This window comes from Poecile atricapillus, chromosome Z (genome assembly GCF_030490865.1).
Source record: "Poecile atricapillus isolate bPoeAtr1 chromosome Z, bPoeAtr1.hap1, whole genome shotgun sequence".
NCBI classification, from domain to species: Eukaryota; Metazoa; Chordata; class Aves; order Passeriformes; family Paridae; genus Poecile; species Poecile atricapillus.
In genome coordinates, this window is record NC_081289.1 from 11782051 (window position 1) to 11794094 (window position 12044).

The 12044-nt window shown below is 37.9% G+C and overlaps 1 protein-coding gene across 8 annotated transcripts in view; it reads right to left on the bottom strand.

Moving 5' to 3' along the window:
* Positions 1 to 12044, bottom strand: part of LOC131573242 (protein PHTF2-like) — a 61738-nt gene that overhangs the window by 29178 nt on the left and 20516 nt on the right. For 2 of the 8 annotated variants that reach the window (XM_058826997.1, XM_058826998.1), the window contains exons 3-6: positions 7105 to 7161; positions 6714 to 6725; positions 3656 to 3725; positions 550 to 708 (exon numbers count right to left, since the gene is read on the bottom strand). In XM_058826997.1, coding sequence (XP_058682980.1) covers positions 550 to 708; positions 3656 to 3725; positions 6714 to 6725; positions 7105 to 7161 — 298 coding nt within the window. The other 6 variants (XM_058827002.1, XM_058826999.1, XM_058827003.1 and 3 more) reach the window with 5 other exon arrangements.

Here is a 12044-nt window from a genome sequence, read left to right on the forward strand (position 1 = left end):
ATCAGTCATTTAGCTTCTCAGGGTACTTACATTGCTCCCAACTTTCATTAACCTTCTGTTCTATATCTGTTCTACAAACTTCTGAAACACTTATTCTTTTGCTAACTTTCATACTGACTCACTCCATTACATTCTTCCCTTTCTAATTTTCCTCTTATGTATCACAAATAATTAAGAGACTCACAAAGTCAGATTGCTAGAACTCAATACTGAATATTCCAAAAACTGTGAACTGATTTCTGTTTGTTAACAGTTGCCCTGAACTGAATTAAATAGTCCTGAAATTATATTCAGATGTAATAAACCAACGTGTGCCAAATGCTGAAGAAAGCCTGTGAGGAGAGTGTTAAATTTTTCATTATGCATTCTTTATATACGTAAAAGAAATGTTAACCAAGAGACATATGCTTGGGACTGTGTCATTCCAGTATTTTCTGAAAATACTGGAATAGACCTTAACAGCATGAAGTGAACCAAGCAGCACACTGCAGCTTCCACATGGTTAAAATAAGGCATTCAGTCAAAGCTGATGGTGTAATCCAACTCTACCTTGGAGAAGGTAAAGAACAAGCAGCCAGAAAAAAATGACCCTTGATGTCACTTGTAGCCACCACCTGTAGAAGAACGGAAAGAAAACAACTCTCACGATTCCTTTGCGGGTCAAAGATGTCCAAGGACTTTCAGGTTTTGCTTTAGCAAAAGCAGATCCTTTAAAAAAAAAGAAAAGAAATCTCAATTTTTTTCATCATTATGGCTAACAGAAACCTCAGTTGTTTAATAGCAGAGTAGTTAAGATAGAGAAATGGTGGAAGTAGAAGAGTTATTCAAATAATTGCATTTAATAATTGCTCCTTTAAATAACTATCTCCTCAATCCAAATATGCCATAAATTGTTGATGTCTTCTTCACTGACATTATCAGGAACTTCTACAAAGTATTCAGAATGTTTGAAGAACAAAGCACTGCCATATCAAAATTATTCTAAAATTAATTATTAAAAATTGTTTTGTTTCACAGAGGTATCAAAAACTTGATATGAAGCAACAAGTCTCATGCTCGTGCAAGTGCAGGCACAGCAAAGGCCTTTCCCAACACAGAAAAGGGATCTAAAATACCAGCATCTGTAAATTGCACCAGCCATATCATTCAGGAACATGGAATGCGGTTGGGAAGCACTGCAGTGAATCTGTCCAACTGAAGATTAGCCCCAGGACCAGGAAGACACCCAAAGAATAATTTATCTTTGTGTCTCCTTCTATACTGCTTTTCTCATTCAAATGTCCTTTCTCTCCCATATCTATTTCTTTTCCTTCCCAGCCAAAAAACTATGTAAAATTTACTTAATGGGAATGTGATTTAAACTATGCAAAGTTATTGACTGAAAGGGTAACTTCTGCATGCTGCTACACCATCCCCATCTCATTTACAAGCAGCACTGGCATTAATGAGTACAGGTAAATGCATTAGTGGCATTTGTGATGCACAGGTAAAACTGCCAGCTCTGAAACTACTTTAATACCAACTCAGACATCCATGTAATCATTTAAACGCTATTCGTGTACATCACTGCACTGAAAAGGTCTAACACTGTTTCTTAGCTTCTTATAAGCTCAAATGTTATTTGATTTGTTTCTTTCTCTCATATTCCCAGTTTTTAGAAAATTATACTGTTAGATATGAGAAAAGCTTATCTGCACAACCACAGAGGAGTTCAAAGAGAAAACTGGAGGGGGGGAGCCCAAATAATACCTTGCAGGGTCCTTCCAGGGTTTTCCTCATAAACCCATCCCTGGAACCACCAGCCCATCTCAGACCCATCTCCATGAGGCCATTGCAGGACAGAGGCAGAAAAGCAGGTGGGAATCCAAACCATGGAATGAATACAATGAGCAGGCCCTGCCCAGGGCTGTCCCAGAAGAGCCATGGACCCCGCTGTGAGGTGTGAACCCTCACCGTGCACTGCTGGGAGCAGATCTCCAAGTCATCCTTCAGAGGAAAAGGGATGCTGCTGCCTCAGGGGTGGGACTCATTGCAGGATCCCAGGGAAAAGGAGCTCAAATGACACAGCACTTATAGGGCATTCAGGGAAGAATCCATGGGTGGGAGAAAGAAAGGGTTTGGGCAATTTAGGGAGGAACAAGTGCTGTGAAATTGAGGGGTAAAGGGCTAAAAAGGACTGGTCACACAAACAGCCAATGCCTAGAGCACTGTTTGTCTGGCCATGCTCAGCACAGCCTGGACTCCCTCAACTAGAAAGTCCTAAACCCCCTGGACTCTCCTGGGCCAGGGGCCATCTGCTCTGTGTCCCAGGACACCAACATGGGGCTGACACATGGGGCTGGGTGCCAGCCCCAGCAGTCAGTGCCGCAGCCTGAGGGAACTGCGTGTCCATGGTGTGGCTGTGGTGCCGGCAGCCCCAGCGAGCGCGGCACAGCCAGCGAGTCCTGGCAAGGACACGGCTCCAGTCAGAGGGTCAGGGCTCCAGGGCCAAAGGGGTGAGGGCTCCAGGGCCAAAGGGGTGAGGGCTCCAGGGCCAAAGGGGTGAGGGCTCCAGGGCCAAAGGGGTGAGGGCTCCAGGGACAAAGGGGTGAGGGCTCCAGGGACAAAGGGGTGAGGGCTCCAGTCAGAGGGTCAGGGCTCCAGGGCCAAAGGGGTGAGGGCTCCAGGGACAAAGGGGTGAGGGCTCCAGGGCCAAAGGGGTGAGGGCTCCAGGGACAAAGGGGTGAGGGCTCCAGGGACAAAGGGGTGAGGGCTCCAGGGACAAAGGGGTGAGGGCTCCAGGGACAAAGGGGTGAGGGCTCCAGGGACAAAGGGGTGAGGGCTCCAGGGACAAAGGGGTGAGGGCTCCAGGGACAAAGGGGTGAGGGCTCCAGGGCCAAAGGGGTGAGGGCTCCAGGGCCAAAGGGGTGAGGGCTCCAGGGCCAAAGGGGTGAGGGCTCCAGGGCCAAAGGGGTGAGGGCTCCAGGGCCAAAGGGGTGAGGGCTCCAGGGACAAAGGGGGAGAGCAGGCCTCTGGAGGCCAGCACTGAGGGTAAGGGTGCCCAAAGTGTACCTGGCTTCCTGGAAGGGATGCAGGAGATTGTTCTGGCTGCTGGGCTCATGGATAAAAACACTAAATAATATTTTTCCTAGCCTTCATGAAGCATGAGGGAAATTACATACAGATAAGAATAAATTAAGACTAAATAAAGACTTGGAAAAGTCTCATATCATCTGACCTTCTGTTGCTGTTTTGTTATTTAAAACAGACAAGAAACAACCAAGGCCTATGCACTTTTTACCCTCCAGAAACTTCCAACATAACATTCCTTCCAGATGTCAGAAGACTTGAAAGAAGTCTAAATGCATGGCAGTAGGAGCCTTTTAAACTAGTAACTCTAAAATGATAAAAGACAACACACAAGTTTTTCTTTTTTGTTTTCCTAAATCAGGATCTATACAACAAAATTTAAATTAAATTCTTAACCTTTAAATTTAATCTTAATATCATTATTTAACAATATTTTCTATCCATCTGCTTTAGGGAAGAGTTAGGCTGGCTGTGTTTTGTTTCATTTGGGATAATTTTAAAGCTACTAATCCACTCTTGTTATAAGACACAGGATGGCTGTTATTTTAACACTGAGAAATTCAACTTTTTCTAGCTCAGAACGTACCTCTTACAAGATCAACATCTATGAGGTCCGGTTTCACATGTCCTGTTTTCTTTGGTTTGTTTCTCAAACCCTGCAATAGACAAGTATTATCAAAATATTTCATGCAGATGACAGACATTACAAAAGACAGAAATATCTATGTGGTCAGTAATTGTATTTAACCCATACTGCTACTGAAAATTCAGGCAAACATGTCAGCTTCATAAATCTAAAGTAATATAAATTAAGCATTCCAAATAACAATGCACAATGGATGTCTTTCACATACTTTGCAATCTATATAAAACCCAACCAATTATAGACCCACCAGGCTACTATTCAAGCAGGCACTGAGCACTCATGGCTTTGCATTATGCAGACAGTGTATGCACACACTTGCAAGAATTAGTAATATATGTCTATTAGCTTTTCAGAATTTCTGCAACAAATTACATTCTTGAATTTCTTTTCTCCTTAGATGTCTAACTCCACAAAACGCTTACACTGCAACTCCTTAATTCCAAATCCAGATAGCAAATCATGTTATAATGCAGGAGCCACTAATCAGTAAGTTCTCAAAAATCCAAATTCTAGAAAAGTATTGAATTTTTCCTCAGTAGTGAATATAGATTAGCCAATTAAAAGGAAGGGAAAAATCCCACACAGCAAGAATGCAGCAGGAAGAAAAGCAAGCTTATTTTGTCTTTCAGAAGCAGCATCTTCCATCACTGAAGAACCAAACTCTCTGGCAAAGCTTTCAAGTTTGCTTTTAATGCTAAAATGAGACGCTGTACTCTCAAGTCTAAGAGACAGCTCAGCTTATTCTGCTCCCCTTAGTTTAGATTCTTGGTCACATTAGACAGTAAGGAAATCACAGCATGCAATTCATACAGAGTAAAATAAAATATTTAAAAAAATATTTAGGATGCAAATGGAATTATTATGAAAGTAATTTAACTGTTCTCATTCAAAATGATTTAAACTGGTGGACTGTACATTTCTACCATTGCCATGGTTCAATAACATGTAAAAACACAACTAAAATGTAAACATTAAGTATAAATGAAAGCATAAAAATGAAATTGTTGTCAATGAGAGACAGATCAGTGTTATCTGGTGGTGTTGATCTTTGTAAGAATAGTATCAAGCAAAATGTTCAATTGAATGCAGCTCAAAATATTTCTCACATCTAAATTAAACTGGATTTATTTTTCATGCAGAAATAAAGATTAAAAAATCAAACTGCAACAAGCCAGACTATAATGTCTCCCAAATTTGCCCTAAACCAGGACAGTCTATTAGAAAAATGAGTTTGCTTGAAACAAAAAAAAATTAATACACAGAATTGAAACATGAGTAGGACAAAATATTGCTCTGAGGATGACAAATAGAGACAACCAATTATATTTTAAATTCAAGCACTACAATGACCTTATAATGCAAGATTTCTCAGAACTGCAGTCCTAAAAGTGCAGCAGTTTTATGTGGAATGAGAAAAGGAGTCCATAATTAGAACTGGAAATTACCGTAATTCTAGAATCAGCTACAGATTCTTGTGAATCTTGCTTAAGTGAGCCACTCCATTTCCACATTTCATAAAGAAAACAAGCTTAAAAAGAAAATGCTGAATAATAATTTTCAAATGTATTAGTGCTTATAGGCCACAAGATCTCTCTTGAAAGTCTAAATAAAGATGTGCCTCTTGGAAAAAATATCTTCTAAAAACATACTCAGTCCTAGGAAAAATTTACCGTTGTGGCTCAAATTATGTTTTCATGTTAAAGAAAGAACTCTGAAAAATCTAAGTCAAGAGTACAACTTGATGCGACCTTCAGAGGAAAAGAAATGATGACTCATTTTTTTAAAATTCTGTCAAACAATACTTTCAGTGTCCATAGACTTCACTGAGTTGGCTCCTGAACTGTTTGCCACACACAGAAGCATTCCATTTATTCATATGCATTTTCTACACTTTCTTAATGCATCACAAATCTCTAACATATGTGGAAAACAGCACTGTTTCAGACTAGGGTTATTAAAAAAAAAAATATTCAGTGTTTTATAATGCTCAGACCCTCCAGTTGGTTCATATAATTTCTATTCAGCACCAAACACATTTCAGGTAAGCATTAGCAAATGAGAGTTCAAATAAAAATGCTTAAAAGTAACTGTTATTATTGTAAAAACTCTTTTACACAAATTTTAAAATTAATCTTAGATTCTATTACAGTTACAACTAAATTATAAATTTGTAGTAAGAGAAATGTATTTTCTAAGATTTTTTCAGATTTTTAGTGAAGTTCACTTATAAATCATTACATAATTATTTCTAAATTTATAATGTCAAACCACTGTAGGAGCTTTGAGATTAAAGCACTAATGTGTAATATCTGAACTTAGTCACGTGCCTTGGTGTCACCACTGAACTCCATTCAGTCTACCCAAAATAAAACACCACCTGTAATTTGTTCATTATTTGACTCCTGAGCCAAAGAAGATGCTATTTCCAATCAGCACAGGGCACTATCTGCAGTAACTCTTTGAATAACATGCTGTTACACAGCAGTTAATGAACTCCTCTCGTGGCTGTGACGGGGTTTCATGGCCATGGGAAGGACCCTTCCAGCAACCCAGGCTCACCTGTGGCACTGTGTGCATTTCTGTACAAAATCTCTGTAGTTTGGGTCAGTAAAAGTTCCCACAGAAGGCAAGCAAGTTTCCACATACAGTTTTGTTTAAGTACTGGGGAGTGAAGAAACCCACCCCTAAGGAAACTGAAGCAATGTACATTTTACTAATGTTAAGTAATAGCAACACCTTGAAACTCATGCAGAAATAGCACAATACTTCCATGTAGTGTTGGAGGGGGAAAAAAGGTTAATTGCAAGAAAATATTAACTAAATTAACGTCATGGGTACTTCATATGCAACCCATAGAACTAGTACCTATGGGATTGATTCTATTATCTCCAAAGCAATTTATCAATGTGGCAGACACTGATGGTACTGTTAGTTAAACCAAAATGCACAGAACACTGTTAAACTGCTTGTTCAGAGAAACAAAGCCTGAGGTACTTACCAGTCTAATAAACTGTACAAAACAATGACAGCATCATAAAGGAGGGAAAGTAAACTGCAGGTATAAGGTAACTAACTGAAAGCAAAGAGAGCTCAGATAACTGACATTAGAATTCATCACAAAGAAAAGTGAAAGACAGAAGTATTAACACAACTAAGCCCTCTCAAGATAAAAGAAAAAATAGTACTGAGATACAGAAATGCATCACACTAAATGCTGCAGTTATTAATTATGTAAAATAAATAGAGCATAGTATGCTGGTTACATTTGGTTACACTCCAGAAGTCTAGTTTTACTTTACCAGTATTAAATACCACCACATACAATGTAGATCACTTCAGCATACACAACCACCAAAAAAAAAAAAAAAAATTAAACACTGTATTATTACCTTTATTTCTCTTTGCTCTACTGATTTTTCCCATATTTGTTGATCATATGCTCCAATCTAAAAAGAAAAAAATCTACATGAGGATTTAAGAGACATTGATCAAACAAAATCAAATCAACCTTCAACAAGAGAAGCATGAAGCCAGCAAGTTATTTCCTTGGGGAGTTTACAAAGAAATTTTTATCTTGGCTGGACAGGATCAAGCTAATCTGTAGTGGAACTGTGAGAGAGGGGGGAGCTGAGCCTCACACAGTCCCAGCCTTCTCCCAGGACTTGTGCAAGTCCAAACACTGGGAAGACCACGCTCCCTCCAACCCCAGGTCGGGATTCCAGCCTACCTGTGACAGAGAGCAGAACTATGGCAGTTACACTGACATGGCCTTTCAGATAACTTCAAAAGAAATATGCACATCTAGCTGAACCCATACCCTCAATTTATTTTTTTTTAAACCATCTATAATTCCGATTTCATTACACCCACTTTTAAAGCCAGATGGTCTTTAGCTCTATTTCTTAACAGTGCACAGCAAACAGCTATATGGTCAGGCTGGTAATCAACCAGGTTATAGCACAAGGGGAACCCAAATAATACCAAGAAATAGCACATTTCCCCATTGACTGTCAAACACTTAGAGGAAGGGCAACCTTAAACTTGAGGATTTAAGATGATGACAAGAACAAGAATATATGAGATAACATATCCTAGTCTTGTAAGAAGTTATCAAAGATTATCAGATTGCTTTGAACTCTACACAAACTGTATTTCTAGGTAACAATCAATATAATAATCTCTTTCTCTATGGAAATTTTAAAGCCTTACCATCCCAGCTGCTCTACCTAGACACATAAATCATGTGTATCTGGGGATCGATTCAGATCACAAACTCTGAGCAGTTAAGTGTAAGATCACTTTTAGGTCATGAGAGAGACAGATGCAGTTCCTGAGATTCAAAGATCCTTTTCCAGACTGCAGAGGTGACAAGCAGCTCAGTCAGACACATGACAGAGAGAAGAAAGGAACAACTCCCATCATCTGAGCTATAAATAAACTGTATAAATTCAATCTCACTGCAATAGTGGGACTCCTCCTTCCAATTCACAACTGCAGCAGACATAAGAGACCCAAGTGCATGCACTTTGTACCAAAAAGCATGGTTCACATTTCTCTTTTAGTATTTCAGCCTTCAGCATTAATTTAGATGTTATAAAAGAAAGAAAAAGAAAGAGTAATTTTTAATTAAAAAGGATCTTTTAACCAAGGATCTGTGAAAAAATGCAAAAAAATACTCAGGGAAACCAACACACAAACACCAACAAAAACAAAGAAATCTATAGGCATCTTCTGTGCCTCTACATCTGACAAATTAAAAAATAACATTTGAAGAAATCAAATTTAGAGTAGTAAATTCCTATATCTAAGATTGAAAGTGAGAACAGCAAACTGAAATACTGAATTGCTCTTTCCCAAATTTAAATAATATTTCCCATTCATAAGAGCTAAACAATTTCTATAGTTTCCTACTTTAAAACTTTGCAAAAGAAACAATTTACTGGCTTTTTGATAATAATAAATACTTTACACCATGCATTTTGAAAAAAAAGAAATTGTGGAAAATAACTAGGAAGTCAGACATAGTAGTGGGAAGAATTAAGCATTTACTACAATTAAAGTAATTAAACCAAAGGAACTTTAACAGCTAGCTTCACCTGGATAACAGCCAGCAATTAAAGTCAATATATTGAATAACCACTGCACCCAGGCATTTATAGCTAATTGTTCTGGCTTTTTCTTTAAATACATTTTAAATGAAATTTCAGGCCTTTCTGGTTTTCATTAAATTTGCTAAGAAGAGCTCCAAGTAAAATTTTTGTGCTGCATAATACTGCATCCTCCCCTCCCCACTTCCAAAAAAAATTTCTTTCTACAAGGACAGAAAGGGGATGCAAGTCTGTGTCCCTCTCTGTTATGCAAGAACCAAATGCGGAAGGAAGCCTTTGTGCCAATAAAGCTGCAAAGCAAACTCCATTCATAATTCCATTCATAGCTGAAACTGGTATAGAGTTGAAAGTCTATAAAAGTGTTCTTCTTTTAGACAAATAACAGACCATTTGTTAAAGGAATTCTGGGAAACAGATCCCAGAAGACATCTGACACAAGGAAGCCGACTGATTAAAATCTGAATTATATTTTCCTACAAATATTTCTTTTCCCTCTTTAGGCAGCATCTTCCATCTCCAGAAAAAGACAAGGGAATTTTGCCGTTCACATTACTCTTTTAATGCTGCCCTATAAAGCAATTCTACCATCAGGAGGTAAAATAAGAGTGCCAGAACTACTTTAAAGGATAGGGTCCTTTACAACTGTTTTGCTGGAGAAGAGGGTCTGTCCAACCACCTCTGATCAACTTTAGTTACTGACATCTGAGCACAGGACTATTCACTAAGGCATGCTGGTGGGAACTGAAAGGAGTGGAAGAGAGAATTACAGCAAGTACCATTACAATCTCTCACTTGGTTTTCGTTGTTGTTTGGGGCTTCTTTTTAAATCTACCTCCTAACACCTCTTTGTGCTTTAACAAAGTTTAAGGATCACTTCAGGAAGCAGGTGTGTGTGCCACTCAGCACATCAAATTCCAACCCGATATCCAACTTCCCTCTCGCCACGTGCATAAGCATCCCTCTACACTTCTCTTCCAAATGTATCAGAAGAAAATACATAAAAATAAAGGCATCATCATAAAGTAGCATACTGGATACTGGCACACTTCATTTCCTACATTAATCAACAGAAGGAAGAAGTAGTGTTATTAAAACAAGGCAAGTAAAAAAGACAAGCATTATTTTTTTTTCTCTCCTTTATGTCAGGAAAGCAGATTTAGAGTTTGCAAAATGTGTCTTGCAGAATTCATTGAAAGGTACATAAATTTCATTTACAACCAACTAAATTATAACATATAATGATTACCGGAGAAGCTAGACACGTGTATGAATTAAAATCAAGAACATAATTAGTGAATGAAGAATGTAAGATAATACTAGCAAACCTTCCTGGTTTTAAATTATTGAGTGCACCAGCCAATTCCAGCTTCAAAGAGTTTGGATTTACAAGTATTTGCATTTTAATTCTGTTTTCTGGTAAATCTAATGTAAATCTAAAACAAATGTAGCTCTTGGCTAGTCGTGTGTTTCCTTACAATTGTACACACCTGCAGGACACTGAAAAGAAGCCTAGCACCTAGTCTAGCACCAAAGAAATTCAGCTCTAACTGCAAGTAAAAGGAAGGAATAACCTTCCAGAGATAAGATCAGGTTGGAACCTGAATAATTTAAACATACACAAAACTTGATCAAAGCAAGGTCTCCCTCAATATGCAGTGTCCCAGGGCTTCTCCGCAGGCCAGGCATTCCAGCTTCCTTGGCTGGAGCTATTCTGTCAACAGGAATGCTCTGACCAACTCCAGTACCCATTTACTACCCACCCACTGTGCCTGGAGTCTCATCCCTCACAGCTGCAAGTTCTGCACCATCCTTCAGAGACAATTTAAAGTACACAACACAGGAGTCAAAAAAATGGCCCCATTGTTAAGTACACAGCTGCAAGAAATGCCTCTAAAATCTCTTCAATATTATACACAGTTTAAATCACACATCGCAGGCCTCCTCAATGCCAAGATTTTGTCCAGTCTATCCAACTCTATTATCTCAAAACACTCAGTTATGAAGATCTTACACCTTGATAAATACCAAGTAAAGAAGATAAAGGGGATTCTGTTTGTTTATGCATTTGTAGAATTAGCAAGCATTCCTCAAGCAACTATAAAAATTTTCAGTATATAGGGGATTGATTAAATGCAAATTAAAACTGCAGCCACTCTTTCACAACAGAGAAGCAGGTGTTTAACAGCCTAAATTAGCAAAATATAATAAACTTTCAAATAGGTTTTCTTGAAAAAAATTTCCTCACAAGTAATCATTTAAAAAAAAAAATCTAACTTGTATGTGACTTGGCAGGGAAATTACAATTACATATTTGGTAAACTCAATAAAGCTAGCTCTTTACAGAAAGATTAAATAAATTTGAGATCCTTTATACGTGGAGCCTTCTCATAACATTTTCTGGGTTTGATATATTTGCATTTCTTGCAATTATCTAAAATAGCTGCACTTACTCTTTCCCAATCAAATATGTCAGGAAGCATTTGATCAAATTTCTTCATACATCTGAAATCTGGCATCTGTACAGTTTGGTTGTGTAACATCAATAGCAATTAGCTTAAGTAAATAGTTAAGCTATTGAAAACACAGCAATATTTAGTTCAAAGCACAGAGGAAAGGGTTTTAGCACTGTGCCATGTTTCTTCCCAGTGCCCTTCTCATAACAAGCCACGTGTGCATAAAGATTGAATTTGAGCTTTGTGAATGACACTGATATTCACTTTAAGCTAATGTAGTGATGGTATCAACCTGTAGCCCAATACTCGCAAGGCCCTTCTGATTCTAATGGAATTGATCAATATTTCAAGAGGCATTTATAATTTATGACCATGCAGACTAGCAAAGATTATAATCCTAAGAATACACAGTATTTCCTCTTGGATCTTAAAACCTTTAATGTTTATCAATAATGAAATTTGTGTGCTAAACTTTGCTCTTTAAAACCTCTAAACACTTTTACAAGCCACATCACAATAGTATTACAAATTCAAAATATGTAAGATCTAGAGTTTGGTAAATAAGTAACAAAGTTTCTTCCTTGGACTGACACCTTATTAAAATATTTAGTGCTAAAATATTAGCTAATATGCTTTATTAACATCTACAGTCCAACATAATTAAAATAACTGTATGATTTTCTGTATCGATTTCAGAATTTGAGTAGCCATATATAAATAATTTCTATACAGGCATTATTATTAATTTTTACAATATGTCTCATTTTC